At 38.9% G+C, this 20830-nt stretch overlaps 1 protein-coding gene across 1 annotated transcript; it reads right to left on the reverse strand.

Annotated features, from left to right (window-relative positions):
• Positions 1-17433: 17433 nt before the first annotated feature.
• LOC110220519 (olfactory receptor 2K2-like) lies at positions 17434-18423 on the reverse strand. Its single transcript, XM_021004557.2, has one exon. It carries the CDS (start codon positions 18421-18423, stop codon positions 17434-17436), a length of 990 nt encoding a protein of 329 aa, XP_020860216.1.
• Positions 18424-20830: the final 2407 nt, after the last annotated feature.

Genomic DNA, 20830 nt, shown 5'->3' on the forward strand with positions numbered 1-20830 from the left:
TCTAAGTTTATAAATCCTATCATCTTATTTTCTCCTTTAAAGGCCCAATTATCTTTTTACCTCCAGCTTGACAGATAGATCAATAGATAGATAGATGGTACAACATTTATTAAATGCTATGTGCCATACACTAGGCTAAATATCTGAGGATACAAGTTAACAAAAAAATTCTCTGTTCTTTAAGAGCTAACATTCTCTTGTGAGGGGGAAGGGAGAGAAAACGTAAAAGGGAGCTAGAAAAGCAAAGGGGAAACTACAGAGAAATTATTTGGAGAAGGTAATGAAGAAGTGAGGTGGAGACTTATTTCCCAGCAAGATAAAGTGAAGGTATACCTTTCAGAACCAAGGTTTGTTCTAGGGGTGGAGTCCAAGTTTCCAGTGAAGCAGGAAGGAGGCATATAGAAGAAAACACAAGATCTTACCCTTGGGGAGTTTATAGACCTATATACACACATACATACACAGACTTTCTCCCTCCTATCCCCCAATATCCACAAGGAAAGTAACTTGAAGGACATATCTTAGGTTGCCTAAAGGGTTAGCGGCATGGACCCAGGAGGGAACCTGAACTTTCACCTCAGATGAGTTAGGCACCAAAAGGCACACCTAGGTGTCCTGTCAGGGACTGCCACTATTAGAAGGGGTATGGTTGTAGGGCACAATGTTCTGTTGAAAAGTATTGTATGTTAAAGGAATTTTTTTTCACTATGTAATGATGACAGAGATTCTTCCCTGTCATGAGTGGATCTGTCTAGCACTAAGTAGTAGGCTTGCTGACACAGGCTGACATTCCCCAAACCAAATGGGGATTGTATCAGTTCAGATCCTACAGGGATACTGTGTTTGGGAGAAGCTGCTGAGGTCTCAAGCTGAGATCCATCCTAGATTAAAGAAGAAATGTCAGAGCCAGTGAGACAGGAGAAGAGGATCCTCCTGATTACACAGAAGTCCAGGCAGTTAGTCTATGTGAGCTCAAGTGTGAGAGGGAAGTGAAATGACTCGTGCTCAGAGTTCCACCTGGTGATATATGTTGAGATTGCACTTTGAATAGCTATATATGTGCACTTAGTGCATGAGGCAGGTGTTTCTCTGGAAAGGATAATTCTTACATCTTACACATTTATAGAACAAATTACTCCTTTAGAATATAAACTGTTTTCAGAACAGAAATAGATAATGCTGTGGTTTTTTTTTCTCTAAGACAAATTATTATTTTTTAAATTCATTTTTAGTTTTTAACATTCACTTCCACAAGATTTTGAATTTTAAATTTTCTCCCTCTCCCTCCCTGCCTCCCTTCCCAAAATGGCGTGCAATCTGAGATAGGCTCTACATATACATTCCTATTAAACATATTTTCACATTAGTCACGTTGTAAAGAAGAATTAGAATCAATAGAAGGAACCATAAGAAAGAAGAAACAAAACAAAAAGAAGAAGAAAAAGAAACAGAAAATAGTGTGCTGAGATCTGCATTCAAACTCCATAATTCCTTCTCTGGATGTGGATAGCATTTTCCATCACGAGACTTTTGGAGATGTCTCTCTAAGACAAATTATTGTTGTAATCCCAAAATGTAGCAAGAATAAAACAGAATAAAAGAGAACTATGGACCACCAGTCAGTCAGTCAGTCAATAAGCATTTTTTAAGTGTCTATAATGTATCAGGCACCGTGCTAAAAACCTGGGATAAATAGAAAGGCAAAAGACAGTTCCTACCCTCAAGTAGCTCACAATCCAATAATTAACATCATTAATGAAAGTCAATGTGAAACTATTAAATATTAGTTTTTACTCTGACCCAGGGATTTTTTTCATTCTTTGTACTTGTATCCTTAACGCCTAGCACATTGCCAGATATACAGTAGGTGATTAATAAATACATGCTGTGGTTGTTTTTGCTTGTAAACATTCACTTCCTTTTTACCACCCAGCATCACCCAGCACTACCTGGACCCAGACCTAGGTAGGAGGCAGATCCTGATGCTTGCCTCCAGACATATACTTCTCCCTTCCCACTTTCTAGGACCCACCAGCACCAGCACCAGACAGTTAGGAGACTACCTTGACACAAGCCTGCAGGCACCTACTTCCCAACTCCCTATGACCCAACAATGCCTAACCATGACTGTGAGATAACAGATCCAGTGATCCCACCTCCCTCCTTCCACCACCATCACCCAGACCCAAACCCAGAACCAGTACCAGTATAAAATGTAAAGAGGTATAGGGAGAGGCTCCGCGGAGGCGGCAGGCTACAAGGGTTGTAGGGATGGGCTCCCAGGGCCTTGATGGCTGCCGCAAGTCGGGCCCGGGCAGGCACTGCTGCTGCTCATGCCCATACTTCTGCCCACCCTGTTGCCGCCTCTGGTTACTGCCTCCACCTCAGCGTCTCTCAGCAGACCCTATGCTGACTTCGGGCACCCAGAGTGCATGGTGGGACCTGAATATTTGGAGAAAGAACCATTTAAAATGTACCCCGGTTATGCCAACATGTACCACTACTGCCCATTCCTGCTGGGCCTTGTCAAACAGCCCAGCTACCGTAGCTCCCCTGCTGCCTCAAGGATCGCCCTCCAGAGGGGCTTCTGCAACATCCTCAGCAACCATGGAGCAGGACCTCTTCTTTTTTGCTAATTCAGGACACCAGTGGAGACTTCAGACAAGGGTACTACCCACCCCTGCCTCAGTTCACCCCCCTGAGCTTTCTACCAGGGATCCACTATATCCTACCTCCTCTCCCACTGAATGTTCTGGCCCACAATGCCAAAGAAGCAACTTCCTCCCTGACCCATGTTTCTGACTCAGGGGTGATATGTGAGCACATTCAGCTATCTCCCCAGGCAGGAGCCAGCCAAATGATACTGGGCAGGTCCTCCACACTACGGAGGGAAAGAGAGAGAGTCAGCCCTACCAGCTCCCAGGGGTGGGGACTATTCTACCCCTTATATGTCCTAATCACGGGCCAAAGACAAGAGATTTGGGGGCATAGCAGGAAGTACAGCATCATTTGTTGAAACCATAGTGTAAGTGTAAGAACAAGGGTCCTAACTCACTCCTCTTCCTTTACCATCCCTACCCAATTAACTACCCAACCTCTGGACAAGACAGGAGGCCCATCCACTTTCCAGCCTCTGCAGTGACACCAGGGTGAGCTGCCTCCTGCCTCACTGATGTCCAGAGCCACTGGGGAACCAGTTAAGTCACAGAGGCAAAAATGATTCTTTTTATGTCCATTGTAAGGCAACATTTCCTTAGTTGAAAATTTTATTTCTGTTAAATGTTGAGCTATTTGCTGTTTTTATAGTGATTACTAGACAAGGGAAGTTTGTTCCAAAGCTGTTTTTGACCTTGCCAAACAAAATGAAGCTATAGTCAAGCTCATAACCTCAGCTGTTCTCCTGTTCTGCTGTGGATAGATGGTTTACTCTGTTAAAAAAAAAAACAACTAGAAAAAGGAGGTATAGAGAAACCTATCTTTCCCAACTTATCCCATTAAAGAACAGGAGAAGATTCCAGATAGAAGAGAAATAAATACCACCAGCCAGAATTGCAAAATGAAAAGAACAGCAAGAAACCAACAGTGGCTAAGGAAGATTACACCAGAGAATTCAGCACAAACCTTGGTAAATGGTCCTGAAGCCTATGAGGAAAAGGGACTACATCAAAGTAAACAGAAAACAAAAACATACAAAATGAAAAAATGCTATAGGTTAAGGGGAACCATAAAGGTAAATCTAGACAAAGAGAATAATTCTATAATAAATATTAGTAAAGCCACAGAGGAAAAAATGACTTGGCTTTAAGGGACGACATAGATGCAGTTATATACAACAAGAAGGGATGGAAGCAATGAAGAAAGAAACAACAATTGAAATTAGAATGAAAATAAAAGCTATATGGGGAAATTCAGAAGAGAATAAATATTTTAGAGGAGAAGGTGGGAAACTTTACACAAATAAAATAACTGATAAATAGAGTGGAGCAGTCAGAACTCAATTGTCCATGAGACAATAAAAAAAATATCCAAAGTTAAAAGATTTTAAAAAGAGATAGAAAAAACAACTGTCCTAGAAAACAGGTCATAGAGAGATAATTTAAGGATAGTCAGACTTCCTGGAAACTGTGGCCAAACAAAAATACCTGAGTACCATATTTCAAGAAATCATAAGAAAAAACTGCCCTGATCTATTAGAACCAGAAGGCAAAGAATCCACAAATGACCTCCTGAAACCCCAAAATGAAAATACTTAGGAATACAGTAGCCAAAATCCAGATCTCCCAAGTTAAAGACAAAATACCAAAAGCAGACATATATGTACACGTATATATACATACCACATACTATATTTATTATATATTATAATAAAGGATAATACAGTTTTGTCACAAATTCAGAGCAGTTCTGGGGAAGAAGTCTTGACCTACGCATAAACATGAAATGTTGCATAAAAATAAAATGCCTCTAAACTTGGGGAAACACTATTGATAGGGGCTAGAACTATTAGCAGAGAGTCTAGACACCTCAAATCCCTTAAAGGTACTAAAGAACCCTAGGGGAAGGGTGAAATGTAACATACCTGACCTACAAGCTGTGGGGACCAGGGTAGTCAATATTACATAAGAATCTAATGAAACATTGAACCATAAGAAATGGCTTAAGGGATGGTTTCAGAGTAACCTGGGAAGACTTACAGATGCTGATGAAGAGTGAAGTGAGCAGAACCAGGGAAACATCTGTACAATAATAACAACATTGTAAAAATTATTTTGAAAGACCTCTGCTCAATGCAATGACTAACCACAATTCTAAAAAGCTGATGATGAAGAATGCTACTCATCTCTCCACCCCCAAAAAATAATGTATCATCTGCTCTAGGCGAAGAGGAGCTATTATGCATCTTGTCATTTTTTTTTTGTCCTTGCCTTATTGCTTGTCCTGAGAGGCGTGAGATTTAAGATACAGAATGAGAAATAAATTTTTACATGGCCAGTATAGGAATTTGTTTTAAATACATATGTGTGTGCATGTGTGTGTATGTGTGTGTGTATGTATGTATGTGTATATGTGTGTATACATATATATATATATATATATTTCTGACAAATATTTTGTTTTGCCCTTTTCTTCTTTTTCCCCAAGAGTAGGGGGAGCTGAGGAGAGAAAACAAATATTTATTAGGTAAAAATAAATATGTAAAATTTATTAATAGGATTCAATAACTTAATTTATAATTATAATTTATTATACTTTCTAGGAAGGGGGATAGTTAAATATCATCACAACATAAAGGAATTTATAAAAGTGTTAATTAGGAATGCTACATTTCACCTTGGCTCTGCATTGTCTACACAATTCTTATTTTATGTCTTGTAAAAAGAACCCAGTCTAGTCTAGACCCCTGATGGTCAGTTTCGAGAGCTTTGTTGGTCATTCCCCACCTTGCCATAAGTCAGCTCTGGTCAAAAGGACCCAGAACCTCTGGACCTCTCAAATTCACAAGCTTACTTCCAAGCCTGGAAGCTATCTAAGCCATCCATGTCCATCTCTGAATACATACCCATTTACCTAAGATCAGGGAAGAGAAAACACAAAAAGATAGCCTCGGGGCAGCTAGGTGGCACAGTGGATAGAGCTCTTGGCCTTGGAGTCAGGAGGACCTGAGTTCAAATCCGTTCTCAGACACACAACATATAACATTTACTAGCTGTGTGACCCTGGGCAAGTCACTTAAACCCAATTACCTAGCAAAAAGCAAATAAATAAATAAATGCTTGTTCCCTTCCCTTTCTCTTAAAAAAAAAAATGATAACTTCAAATCCAGGCTCAGCCTCTCCTAAGGAACATATATATACTTTAAATGGATGTGCTCATGGCTGCATGGTAGCTGGGATGAGGAATAAGGCAAGTCATCCCTCTCCTCACCCTACCCCTTCTCCACTTTTCATGTTGTCTCCAAACAGTCATGGTATACTTCACTGCAAGTAGGGAAGAGAGCTCTGAGGTTGGGGACACCCTCTTTTAAATATATATTGAGTCATTAGCACCTCCTGGCCAGCAAACAGTAAGGGGAGTCTTCTTCATCCTCAAGTGCAAGCCTTTCAGCCCTAAGTCACACATGGCCAGAAGAGTGTCCCTAAGTATGGTCCACTGGAACTCATAAGCACAACTCTGAACATGTTTCATGGGATGGTGGCTCTTGTTACACTGCAAAACAGAATACAGCAATATATCCCAAATCATCCCACTGCTCTGGATGCCTCAATTCCTAGCAGCTTGTAATGTCTCCTCTTTGGCACCTACTCCACATGGCTTCCTTCTTATGTCTTCTTTCTACAATAGCTTCCTGCTTCTTCCCCCAGGTCCCCTTCATTCCAAAGGGGACATTCAAAGTTGGGGATTCTTGGGAATTCTGCCCATTTAGTAGATCATTCCCCTCCTCAAAATCTGTCTCTGTGGACATGTGGACTCTCTATGGACATGGCTAATGATAGGCTACAGTCTAATAAGGCAAATGGGGTCCAGGTGACATTGATCTCAGCAAAGCAGGAGGTGAAGCCATCTACTAAACTTAAATATGCAGTTGCGCTCACTTCCTTAGAAAGGATACAAACATTTTTGGAACAAATTTGGCTGCTCACATTTTTTTCTTTTTTTTTTTTTTCTGGTGAGGCAATTGGGGTTAAGTGACTTGCCCAGGATCACACAGCTAGTAAGTTTTTTAAGTGTCTAAGGATAGATTTGAACTCAGTTCCTCCTGACTCCACAGCTAGAGTTGTATCTACTGTGCCACCTAGCTGTCCCTTGAAACAAATTTGGAGCAAAATTTGCTGTCTAGAGTGTGATCAAGAGTCAAAGGATGAAAAAAAAATTTTTTTTTGACCTGCACTAAAGACCAAGGACTCAATCAGAAAGGTTTCACAACTTTCTCCAAAGATACTCAGGAGCAGAAAGAAAGAAAAGTGATAGAGGGGATAGTATTCTCTTCCAAAATTACAAAACCTAATTCAGATGTTATCATTAATAGTCATCATATCTCTACATATTTCTTTGGGTCAGGCAGTTATGGATTCTGTCATTATGCCTGTGGCATATAAAGTGAGTAAGCTCACTCAGATACGAACTTATGACTTTGGGAGTCCCCAAAAGGCCTCCAAATCAAGACATAGTTCTCTCTCTTCATTATCTCAGATTCCTCTTCTGTTACTCTTCCTCCCACAGGAGTACAAAGTCAGTCTCTAACACTTACTCTTCATTGGGAAGCCATGTTTCATAGGGCATCATTAAAAGTTAGAGTTTCTTTTGCTCTCTGCCATGAAAGTGCAAATAGGTTGCAGTGGGACTCAATCCCATAGGTACGTGAATTTTTTTTTTAATCTTAAGGGATGAGCTTGTTAAAACTAAAGTTACAACTTTTTTCTTCTCAATAAGTTTCATGGAGAGTGTTTGCAGTTTCTCCAAAGTGATATGGTCTCTGCTTTAAAGTAATAACTAAATGGAAAGGGAAGGAACTAAGACATTATCCAGAAAAAGGTCCCTGGCCCAGGATCATATTGTGAAGGAGAGGAAATTCAGTCTCTGATGGTTTCTGCTAACATCAAGGAGTTCCCAAGGAGTAAAAAAAAAACTATGCCTTTCATTGAAAATGGGTCATTAATAATAATATGTGTGTGTGTGTGTGTGTGTGTGTGTGTATATATATATATATATGTATATATATATATATGTGTATATATATATATATATATATATATATATATATATATATTTGGATGTGTGAGCTCATTGGTGTGGGCACTCCCTACATATCCTAGCCCTTTCATCCTCTGTAATACTCATCCTATTCAATTCTCATAATTTCTGATTATTATCCTTAAATCTCCCCTTAAATCCTCTGAAGACAATCTATCCAATATTCTTCCCCATTTTTGCTTTCTTTGAAAATATTTTGTGCAGCAATTGGGTTTCCACCTACTATCACTCACTCTTTTTTTCAAGTTTAAAAAAGATCTATGTATAATTTTAAAAATCCAAATACATAATATACATTGTATCAATGTACATTATCTCTCACTCTTAATGCATGATGAGCTTATATCCTTCACCAATCATAAAGTTCTTGATGATCTGTTTAAACACCTTCTTATAAGTCATCATTGATCATGGGTTTTGATCTACTTATACCACCATGTATCTTTCCATTCTTCTTTGCAATCTTGAAATTTTGAATATTCTGAGATGTTGATGTTCCATCATTTGGGACTATAGAATACTGATGGGAGAATATACGGGACCAAGATCCTCTCATGTATATAGTGCTTTCCTCACAAGAATCCTTTGAGGAGGGTTGCATTATAGCCCCCATTTTATGGGTAAGGAAACAATATAAGAATCTGGGAACATTAAACTTGAAAGGTAGACAGCTGTACACATAAAGAGAAAAAAATCTCAAAGCTCACATTTTTATTTTTCCTTTACTTCCTTAGCCATAAAAGACAGTCAAAACACTCTCTTAATACTGATGGTAATTGTTTTAATATGGCAGTGGGAGGTCTGGACTCTAAGGGTCTGTGGTTGATCACAGAGCAATTTTTTTAGTACATGCAGAGAATAGCAATAACAATAACACATTTTTATAGCACTTCAGGGTTTGCAAAGAGCTTTTCTAGCAATGACCCTGTGAAACAGGTAACACAAGTATCTTTACATTTAAAATAAAAAATGTTTTACAGTTGAGCAAGACTGAGGCTTGGGAAAGTTAACTTACTTGCCCATGAATATATAGCTAGTAAGCATCTGAGAAGGAATCTGAACCTTTGTTTCCTCACTCTAAATCCAGTGTGCTTTGTAGTATGCCTTGCTGCTCCATCTAAGAATGGGATGTGGTGAGTGACTCTAGGCTGTGATGAGGGCAACTGTATGATTAATAAGGAATATGACTCTCCGGGGAAGTGAAGAAGAAGAGAACAAGCATACAGCTTATCCAGTTAGGTGGCTCAGTGGATAGAGTGGTGGGCCTGGAGTTGGGAAGTTTCATCTTCCTGAGTTCAAATCCAGCTTCAGACATTTAGCTGTCTAACTCTAGGTAAGTCACTTCACCCTGTTTGCCTCAGGTTTCCTCATCTGCAAAATGAGCTGGAAAAGGAAATGACAAACCACTCTAGTATCTTTCCCAAGAAATGGGGTCATGAAGAGTCAGACACAACTGAAAACAAATGAACAACAATAAATATTTACTTGACCCTCACAATAACCCTGAGGGGTAGGTACTATTATTATCTCTATTTTACAGTTGAGAAAACTGAGGCAAGACAGAAGTTAAGCAACTCATCCAGGGTCACACAACTAATAAGTATCTGAATATGAATATGAATAAGTAAGTATATGGATTTCAACCAAAATTGTCTATCTCCAGGCCCCGCTCGCTATCCACTACACCACCTAGCTGCTTCAAATGTAGGAGCTGATAGAATATTAGTAGAAGGAGCGATTTGTCCAGGTTGAGCTCACCTTTAGGATGGAAAAAGAGGGTACTGGGACTGGGTGGAGGCTGGCATGCTCCAGAGATGTTCCAAGCCCTGAAGCTGTGAGATTCTAGGTTCTTAGATCTTCCCCTACATTACTACTGGCCTCTGAGGACAGTGCCGACAGACACCTGATGGATAAGATACCTGAAGTTTAATTAATAGTCTTTGAAAATAAAAAGAGGGCATGGGAGTGGGGGTAGGGTAAAAGAAGTGTAAATGGACAGAAGTTTAGTAACTGAACAAGTCTGAGATTATGTGAATGGGCTATGTCAAACTGATGCTTGGTTAACTTACCCCCAGTTATACAGATAGTAAAAATTAGAACCAGAACACGAATTTATTAAGCAACTACTAAGGGCAATCCATTGCATAAAGCCTTGAGCTGGGCGCGGAAGATAGGAAAATATCTCTTGCCTTGAAGGAGCTTACATTCTAGTTGTGGAGAGAGGAGGACAGAGACAAAATGTACACGAGCAATAAATAAATAAATGCAAAGAAATTGGAGAATGGAGCATTAGGAAAGGTTTCATTGAGGAGACACCTAAGCTGAGTCTTGAAAGAAGAGGATTGTTAAGGAGTAGAGACAGGGGAGACAAGGAGTAGAGACAAGAGTCCCAGGCATGGGGGAAAGGCTTGAATGAATGCAGGAAAGCAAGAAATGAATGAGTGCATGAAATGACTAGAGGAGGGAAGAAAGATGGGGCAGAATATAAAATGTCTATAAATTTACATCAAGGTCAGACTGCTGAGAGTCTCAAATTCCAGGCACAGGTGTTTATATTTTATTCTACCAGTAAACACCTTCATCTAATTTTTACCTCTCAATGAAATGGAGGAACAGCTCCCATTACAGGCAGCAGAGATTGCCTTCCCCTAAACCAGCAAAGTCCTTGACTTCAGTGTCTTCCATGTCTCAATTCTCAAGAACTGGGGAAAGCTTCGCTTCCTAGAAAATACAGACTCTCTTACTGGAAAGTCAAGCCTGGATTCCCTATCACATGGATTTGCAGGGGCATCGGCTTCCCTAGTCTATCTGGTTCTCTCACAGCTAACCTCAGAAATATTCTCACCCATCTAGCTTTTGGAACCACATCTATCACCTTTCTCTAAACCCAGTCTCCATACCTCACCTTCACATTCTTTCCAGCTACAAAGTCAAACACCCAGGCCAACTTGCCCTCTGCCTCCCTTCACGGCCCTGCTTCTTTCCACCTCCAAGACCCTTCACACTGGGACCTCCTTATCCTGAACTTCCAGAATCCAGGCCATCAGTTCTTGGGGGAAGTTGAGCCACTGACCTTTGTAACGCTAAACCCAAACCAATTGAATGGTAACTGAATGAATTAAAATTAGGTTTCTTGTTTTATCTACTATCTGGTTCTAGTCACCTATCTCTTACTCTGGGCACAGTAAACACATCAATAATACCGTTACTTCTGGAAAGAGTATATGATATACAGCCATTCACCATCCCAAGACTCTTCAGATTAAAGTTCTCTTTTTCAGGGGCAGCTAGGTGGCGCAGTGGATAGTGTACTGGCCATGAAGTCAGGAGGACCTGAATTCAAATCTGAACTCATACCAACTACTTGACACTTACTAGCTGTGTGACCCTGGGCAAGTCACTTCACCCCAATTGCCAAGGGAAAAAAAATAGAGTAAAGTTCCTTTTTTCCTAGCCTCAATTATCCTGTATGTGTTGTCTTCTCCTATTTGATTGTAAATTTCTTTTTTTTTTTTTAAGTGATTGTAAGTTTCTCGAGGGCAGGAACTGTTTCTCTTATATTTGCATACCCCATAGCTTAGCACAGTGCCTGGTACATAGTAAATATATGACAGTGTTTATTCACTCATTCTTTGCTCTTCTGGGAATCAGACTCCTTAAATAACATTAGTTTGAGGCCTCTGATTTTTTTTAATTTTAAAAAATTTTTAATTTTTTTCAAATTCAATTTTATTTTCAGGGCTATATTCTCTTCCTCCCACTACTTCTTCCTCCCCTCATTGAGAAAGCAAAAACACCCAAAAAGCCAAACCAATTACAAATATGTATAACCGAGCAAAACAAATTCCCACATTGGTTATGTCATATATGTGTGTATATCATATGTAAGTATATGTTATAAATATGTAAATATATCTATGCCTCAATCTGCATGAGCCCATAACCTTTCTATCACACTTCATTATGAGTTCTCTAAAATTGTGATTGGTTATTATGTTGACCAGAGTCTCCAAAGGCCATGATTCCAGAGCATAACCAAGCATTCTACCAGCCTCTTGACAGAGAGGTGATGGACCCAAGTTGCAGAATAAGACATACATTTTCATACACATACAATGTGGGATGATTTTGCTTGTCTCTGCATATTTGTTAACAAGGATTTTGTTTTTGTTTTTTTCAGTGAGAATAGCAATGGGAAGGGGCTGCTCATATCAAAGAGATCACAATTCCATTTATCTTTAAAATATAAATATATGTGTGTATTTCCACAAATATATTTATGATTACATATGCATATACACAGATTATATATTATACACACATCAAATATACGTAAACATGGCATTTTAAAATAACATAGATGTTCATAAGAAAGGAAAACATGTAATGGGTAAGTTCTAAACTTAAAAAAAAATTTTACTCTGAATTTATCAAATAAAACAACCATTTCCATGTACATTGTATAATAGAAAAAGAGGATTATATATGAAACTGTCCGTCTCTATTAGGTATAGCTTACTATTCTTTTAAAATATACACTATAAATTAAGCATATAACTTTAAAAGCTGTCCTGCTCATCTGTGATTCTTTCTGTTCTTCCTTCCGTTCTCTTTGGTGCATTTTAAAAGATACTTCAATGACCCGTTTTTTGGTTTTGTTTTTTCTTGTTGGCTAGTGTATAAGGTGAAAGATGAAATGACTAAGCTTCTGAGTATTACTAATTCTTCTAAGCACATGGATTTATTAAGCAATGCATGATATTTACCTGACAAACTGGGACCAGACCTTCCTCAGTTTAGGCCTGAACCCCAAATACAGGGGGAGACAGACTTTTTTATACATTAAAAACAATTAATCAAATAAGGCAAAATAATTAAAAGGAAATAACCTAGATACAACATTAGATAATCTGATTTCTAGTGGGATGAGAGATTAGAGACTCTCTAAGTTGGGAGGGGAGAACAAATAGGTGCAATTTCCTGAATTCAGAAAAAGAGGTGTCCACTTCTCCCAGCTGTCTATAAATAATCAAAAGAACATGGAAACAATAACTGATTGATCAGTATGGGAACAGTTTTCAGATAAGATATATGGGTCGCTTGAGATGTGTAATTGTGAGAGAATTCCTTGCATCAATCTTTGGGTCTGACTGTGTTTCTGGTCAGCATAACCTAGGTCCTTAGTTAAGGGTCTATACACAACGGGGAGAGGCGGTCCAGTTTCCCAGCCTTAATTTCCTTCTCTCTCCTACTGTCTCAATTCCCAAGTTGCTTTTCTCTCCCACTCATTCAACTGAAAATAAGACAAACAAAACCTTTGTAACTAATATGTATAGTCAAGCAAAATAAATTCCCACATCATTCATGTCTGAATATATGTCTCATTTTACACTGAGTCCATACTTCTCTGTCAGAAGGTGTGTAACTTGCTTCATCACTGGTTCTACGGAATCATGGTTGATCACTGATGTTTTTCTACACAATGTTATTGTATAAATCGTTTTGCTAGTTCTACTCCCATCATTCTATATTAGTTCATATGCAAGTTTTCTCAAGGTTCTCTGAAGTCACCCTTTTATCTATATATGACACAATAGTACTCCATCGTATTAATATACCATTAGCTCAGCCATTTCAAATTTGATGGGTACCCTTTTAGTTACACAAAAACTGCTGCTAGAAATACTTTTGTATATATATGATTCCTTTCCTCTTCTTTGATATCTTTGGGGTAGAAGTGGCAGTACTTTCATCTCTTTGACCCAGTGGTAGTTCAGTGGTTTTGTGAACATTGTTCCATACTGCTTTCCAATTCACAGCTTCATCATAGTGTGTCTGTTTTCCTGGGGCAACTCCAATAATTGTCAGTTCCCTTTTTTTTTTGGTCATTTTTGCCAGTCTTATTGGTATGAGGTAGAACCTTACAGCTGCTTGAATATTATTAGTGATTTAGAGATTTTTATATATGATTATGGATAGCTTGAGTTTCTTCCTTTGAAAACTGCCCGCTCATATGATTTGACCATTTATGATTTGGAAAATGGCTCTTGTTCTTATCCATTTAAATCAGTTCCTTGTATATCTTGGATAAGAGAACTTAATTAGAGAAATTTAATTTAAGTTTTTTCCCCTTAGTTCACTGTTTCCTTTCTAATTTTAACTGCATTGGTTTCATGTATGCAAAATGTTTTTAGTTTTATCTTCCATGATTGTTTCTATTACTTACTTGGTTATGAACTCTTTGCCTACCCACAGTGAGATACTTTCTTCTTTGTGCCTCTAAGTGGTTGATGATGTGAGTTTTTATAACCAAGTCATATATCTTTATAGAGTTTATCTTGGTAGGTAATGTGAATGTTGGTCAATACCTAATTACTAGCCAAAACTAGAGGGAAAGCAGAAAATCGGGGCGGGGGGAATTTTGTAGACAGTTTCTCAGATAAAGGTCTCATATCTCAAATATATAGAGAACTTTGTCAAATTTGTAAGAATATGAGTCATTCCCCAATTGATAATGGTCAAAGCATATGAACAGGCAATTTTTGGATGAAGAAATCGAAGTTATATAGTCATATGAAAAATGCTCTAAATCATTATTGATTAGAGAAATGAAAATTAAAACAACTTTGAGACATCACCACACACCTACTAGATTTGCTAAAATGATAGAAGGGGGAAATGACAAATGCTAGAGGTGATGTGGAAAAATCAGAACACTGATAGTTAGTGGAACTGTGAACTGATCCAACCACTTTGGAGAACAACCTGGAATTATGCCCAAAGAGTTATAAAACTGGGTGTGCTCTTTAACCAAGCAATACCATTATTAGGTCTGTTTTACAAGATGATCAAGGAAAAAGGAAAAGAATCTATATGTTCTAAAATATTTATAACAGCTCTCTTTGTGGTGGCAAAGAACTGGAAATTGAAGGGATGCCCATCAATTGGGGAATGGCTGAATAAGCTGTGATATATGATTATGATGGAATACTACTGTACTGTAAGAAATGATGAACTGGTTGATTTTAGGAAAACATGGAAAGACTTGCATAAAATAACGAAGAGCGAAATGAGCAGAACCAAGAGAAGGTTGTATACAGTAGCAATATAGTTCAAAGGAATAATTGTGAACAACTAAGCTATTCTGAGTATTATAAATATTCAAATCAATTACAAAGGACCTATGAAGGAAGATGCTATCTACCTCCAGAGAAAAAACTGACCAATAGAAGTATGCGTAGTATGATACACACACACACACACACATATACATCTGTGTCAAATGGTGCCCTTCTCTATTGTGGGGTAGGGAATGAGGGACATAGCTCAGAACTTAAAAATGTAACCATGAAAGACATAAAATTAAATTTAAAAAAAAACCCTAATTACTATTAGGGTGCTTTCCAGTTTTCCAAGTGGTTTGTGTCTTTACTGTAGTAGTTGGAGTCTTTGCACTAAACCTGATTTTTGTGGTTATTTTCTTTCCTTCTTTAAGAACTCACATAGGGTTTGTCTGCTTTTCTATTTATTGTAAGTGCTCTTATTTGTTCCATATTATTTAATTGGAGGAATATAGTCCCCCCAACCCAAGTCAGTAAATGAAGTTAAGTAAATTGCCTCAGGTTACCCAAAGTAGCAGAGCTGGAATTCAGCTTTGTCTCCTCAGAGTTTAGCACATAGTGGACCCTTAATAAGTGCTGCCTATTGTTGACTTAGAGAGGTGCTAAACGAAGTGCTTTGTGAGGTCCAGGGACACAGCCATTTCTAAACACTGGAGGCATAAGAAGTGTAGAGTGAGTGGGAAGTTGGATCAGGGAAGATTCTGTGAAGAAGGCAGGAATTCAATAGACAAAGTTGGGGAGGGAAGAAATTCTAGGCATAGAGAATGATATGCACAAAGGCAAGGAAGGCAAGCACATGTTAATTTTGCAGGGCAAAGAGCACTCTAATTTGACCAAAGCAAAGAGTACATGGAGGAGAGTAATAACCAATCAAAATACATTTATTAAGCATCTATCTTATGTCAGATATTGTGCTAATCACTAGATATACAAAGACAAACGAAAACATTCCCTGCCTCCGAGGAAGTTAATGGGGACACATCTATACAAAACAACCACAAAGCAAATACAAGGAAGCCTTAGTGTGGCAGGCACTAGCAGCTGAGGAGACTGAGAAAAGTCTTATGTAGAAGGTGGCCTTTGAGCTGAGTCTTAAAGGAAACTAGTAATTACTAGATGAAGAGGTGAGGAAGGAGAAAATTCCAAAAATGTGGGACATTTCAAATGCTAGTATGCAAGCATGGAGATGAGACATGGAATGTTCCACTTGAAGAATAACAAGAAGGCCAGTACAGTGGCAGTACTATGGAGTGGGTGGAGGAGGTGGGAGAAGAGTACTATTTAAGGGGGATGGAAAAGTAGGATGGGGCCAGGCTGGAAAGAGCTTTAAATCATAAACAGAAAAGTTTATCCTCAAGGTAATAGGGAGTCACTAGAGTTTTCTAAGCAAAGAAGTGACATGATTGGATTTATGCTTTAGGAAAATCACTTTGGCAAGCTGTTGGGAGAATAGATTGGAATGGGGAGAGATACCATTTAGGTAGGTATTTCCATAGTCCAGGCAAAAAGCGATGATGGCCTGCACTAGGATGGTAGCCATATGAAGAGAGAGATGGGCTCAAATGTGAGAGGTGTTGTGGAGGCAGAAACAAGACTTGGCATTGCATGAATGACTGGGGTGAGTGAGTGAGGAGTCAAGGATGACACCAAATTTGCCAACCAAAAAGGCAACGGTGCCCTTGACAGTAATAAGGAAGTCTAGAAAAGGCGTGGGTTTGGGAGGAAAGCTACTGCATTCTGTTTTGGACATACTGAGTGTGAAAGACCTGCAGACATCCATTTTGAAATGTCTAATAAGCAGATGGTAATGCAGGATTAAAGGTTAGGAGAGAGACTGGGGCTAGATATCTAGATCTGGGAGTTGTCTAGAGATCATAATTGAACTCCTGGGAACTGATAAAGTCACTGAGAATGAGATAAGGGAGTATGGTGGCAAATTATAGGGGGCCTTGAATGTCAGGCAGAAAGAGTATGAATTTTACTTGGATTCATTGGGAAAGACATCCTACAGGCAGTGAATTTTGAGCAGTAAGTATTTTCTAAATGGAGGAGAGCCATGGAATGGAAGACACAAAGCCATCATAGTGAATATTACTGCTTATATCCATGAAACAAAGAAAAACAATCAGAAAAGGAGACACTGACACATTTGCACTAGAATTCGCTATTCTGTATTTAAGCAAATATTCCATCTCCTTATTAATAATTCACATTTTTATAGCATTTGGGATCTTACAAAGTTTTTCCTCACAACAACCCTGTGAGATAGGTAGCATGAATATCATTACCCTCATTTTACAGACAACTGAGACCCAAAAAGGCTAAGGGACTCACCCATGATTGCACAGCTAGCAAGCATCTGATTCAAACCAGAGATCCCAATCCCAGATCCAGCATTTTATTCTATGACAGTATACTGCCTCTGGGTACAATATATATCATTTATATTGTAATACTGACCTCTTTTGTCATTAGCTCATAGAATAAATGATAAAAGGCAGAGTTTGAAGTGTTAAATGACTTTCTCTGCTATTCCTAAGAGCAGCTATATTAGGGTGATCTACTCCAGCTGGTGTGAAGAGATCCTACCCCAAACAGAACCTTTCATTTTTCTGACAAAAGGAGACTTTCTCCTCAGTAGCTTTTTTGCAGCCTCTTTGACCTCCTTATTCCTCAGACTATAGATAACGGGATTCAGCATGGGGGTCAGAACCCCATAAAGTAAGGAGATGACTTTGTCTGTTTCTTGCGAGCTTGCTGATGAGGGCTTGAGGTACATGGATAGGGCAGCCCCATAGTACAAAATCACCACAGTCAGGTGGGCTCCACAGGTAGAAAAAGCTTTGTTTCTTCCCTCAGCGGAGTTAATTCTCCAGATAGTAGAAAGGATGAAAAAATAGGAAATACAAATTAAGAGCATGGGAATGGGAAGGAGAAGCACACTGACCACTAGCATGACCACATCAATGAGCAAGGAACTGCTGCAGGCCAGTTTCAGCATGGCAAGAATTTCGCAAGTGAAATGATCAATCACATTCCCACATAGAGGCCCCCGTAGAGCTGAGCTTGTTTCTAAGAGTGCTGTGAGGCAACCTGTTATCCACGACCCAGCTGCCATCTGCACACAGACCCTTTGGTTCATGACAATAGAGTATCGCAAGGGGTTACAGATGGCCACGTACCGGTCATACGCCATCACGGCCAACAGGACACACTCTGTGGATCCCATGGCAAGAGAGAGATACATTTGCAGAACACACCCCGAAAAGATGATCGTTTTTTCTGTGGCCAATAAGTTCACTAGCAAAGTGGGAATAGAGGAGGATGTATAGCAGATGTCCATGAAGGAAAGGTTCCCTAGGAAGAAGTACATGGGGGTGTGAAGGTGAAAATCCAGGACACTAATTACAATAAGAGTACTGTTTCCAAGAAGCGTGATCAGGTACATTACCAGACTAAATGCAAAGAAGACCATCTCTAACTTTGGATATTTAGAAAATCCCTCCAAAACAAAATAGGTCCAAGTGGTGTGATTTTCTCCTTTTATCATGTTTTTCCTCTTTCATCTGTAGATATGGAAAGAGGAGAACATTTCATAATGTTTAACTTAGTGACAGTAAATTCAAACCTCATCAAGAATCAGTGCTCTAGCTTATGTAGAGCTTGGCCAAAAAGATTATGTTAAATGACAAAGTTTTGTTTCCTTCACAGGCTGGCTCTCATTTGCATCTCTAGCCTATTCTCAAATCCCACGCACTCTAAAATTCAGCCAAGCTGCCGTCTTGTTTTTCTTTACACACAAAATTTCCTCTACAGTGTCTGTGTCTTTGCACAGACATGGAGACCGTATCCATATCCATGCCTAGAATACATCCCCTCTACTTTGTGTGTGTGTGTGTGTGTGTGTGTGTGTGTGTGTGTGTGTGTGTGTGTGTGAACTGGGGTTAAATGACTTGCCCAGAGTCACACAGCTAGTGAGTATTATGTGTCTGAGATCACATTTGAACTCAGGTCCTCCTGACTCCAGGGCTGGTGCTCTATCCACTGCGCCACCTACCTGTCCCCATCCCTTTACTTCTTAGAAGACTTAACTGCCTTCAACTTGCAGTTCAAACACCACCTTCTATATGAAGTCTTTACTGATCCCTTCTCCCCCAGATACTAATGCCTCCTCTCTGAAACTGCCTTGCATTTATATGGCATATATTTTGGATATGTTTTTATGTGTACATGTGATCTCCCTCCCCCCAAAAGAATGTAAGTTTCTTGAGGGGGCCGTTTCATTGGGTTTGGTTTGATTTAGTTTTTTTGTATACCCAGTGCCTAGCACAATATCAGGTACGTTATTGTTATTCAGTCATTTCAGTAGTGTCCGACTCTTCATGACCCCATTTAGTTTTGGGGGTTTTTTTTTTGGCAAAGATACTGGAGTAGTTTGCCATTTCCTTCTCCAGCTCATTTTGCAGATGAGGAAACTGAGGCAAACAGCATTGAGTGACTTGCCTAGGGTCACACAGTTAGCAAGTATCTGAGGCCAGATTTAGCTCAAGAAGACACGTCTTCCTGGCTTCAGGCCCAGCACCTCTATCTACCATGCCACCTAGCTGACCCACCTGGCTCATAGTAGAAGCTTGATAGATGCTTATTGGTTGGTTACTGGCTACTTAATAAAAGTGACCTCAGGTTCAATCTACTCTCTAGAAAATTGTTAGTATTGTTATCCTACAATTTAAAACCCTTTAAAATTCAAATGTTCCTGATTCCAGTCTATCACTGTATCCACTTCACCATCTAGTCGACTCACAGCAACTCATTAAGAAATTTAAATACGTATGGAAAAGAAACGTGAAAAAGAAATTCATGTTTATGATAGAAACACACAACTTTACTTTTTTCCTTCAGCCCTAGTGTGCAATGTCCTACGCAATGTCATATCCCAAGAAAATCTCTTCTCTATAAAGGTAGGAGACAGTCAGTGTGAAACATTACCTGTTCTGCTCAAATCAATTGACATACTGGTTGGTCTTAATAAACTGTCTTTTGTCTTTTTCTTTTTTAATCGTCGTTAGATGTGGCTCACTCCAGGAATGGCTCACTAGGTAGGGTATGGGGTAGGAATATACTAAAAAATGAAGATGGCATAAAAACAAAAGACATCCATGAAAATATTTTTGAAAAAGCTTTCTCTAAGCCACAACTATTGTTAGTAAGATTTTTTAAATTTTAAATTGATTTTTAATTTTAAATTAATTTTAAAATTAAATTTTAAATAAATCCCGGAGTCTTTTTTTCTTTAAATCAAACAGCAGAAGTAATCATGCTTCTTACAGATTTTTTATGTTATTAATAAAGATTTATTTTGGTCCCTTAATTGGCTCGAGGATTTAGGGCCTTCAAGGCCATCTAGTTCAACATTTCACTCCATTTAGGCATCCTTTCTACAATATCCCAAGAGGCAATCATCCTGCCTCTGTTTAGTGACAAGAAACTCACCTCATGAGGCAATCTATTTGATTTTTCCCTTCTAATTGTTAGGAGATGCTTCCTTAGATTGAGAGTACATTTACCTTCCTGTCACTTCTGCTAATTGATTATACCCTTCAGAATTACAGGGAATAAATCCAATCCCTCTTCTACCTGGTAGCCCTTCAAATATTTTAAATGATTAGTCATATTCCCCTAAGTTTGATTTCTTCTAAGCTAAATATGCTTTTAAATGTCTCTACTCTTTAGCATTTTCTTTTTTTCCTTCTCTTTCCCTGCTGTATTAAGACTTACCCAAGTCCCTTGTCTTAAAAAAAAAAAACAACCCCGAAACTCGGGGCATTCTATAATCTCTATTCCATTTCCTTCCTGCCTTTCTAGTCAAATGGATAGTTAACACTCATTGTTTCTATTTGCTCATCCCCTATGTCCTACCCCAACTGCTCTACTTCTGTCCGGCACCTCCTTTTCCC

Source organism: Phascolarctos cinereus, unplaced genomic scaffold (genome assembly GCF_003287225.1).
Source record: "Phascolarctos cinereus isolate Bilbo 61053 unplaced genomic scaffold, phaCin_HiC Scaffold_4;HRSCAF=312, whole genome shotgun sequence".
In the NCBI taxonomy this organism is placed as follows: domain Eukaryota; kingdom Metazoa; phylum Chordata; class Mammalia; order Diprotodontia; family Phascolarctidae; genus Phascolarctos; species Phascolarctos cinereus.

Bases quoted from the DNA above. Each gene is read 5' to 3' on its own strand.
- LOC110220519 (XM_021004557.2), bottom strand. From the start codon at position 18,423: ATGATAAAAGGAGAAAATCACACCACTTGGACCTATTTTGTTTTGGAG.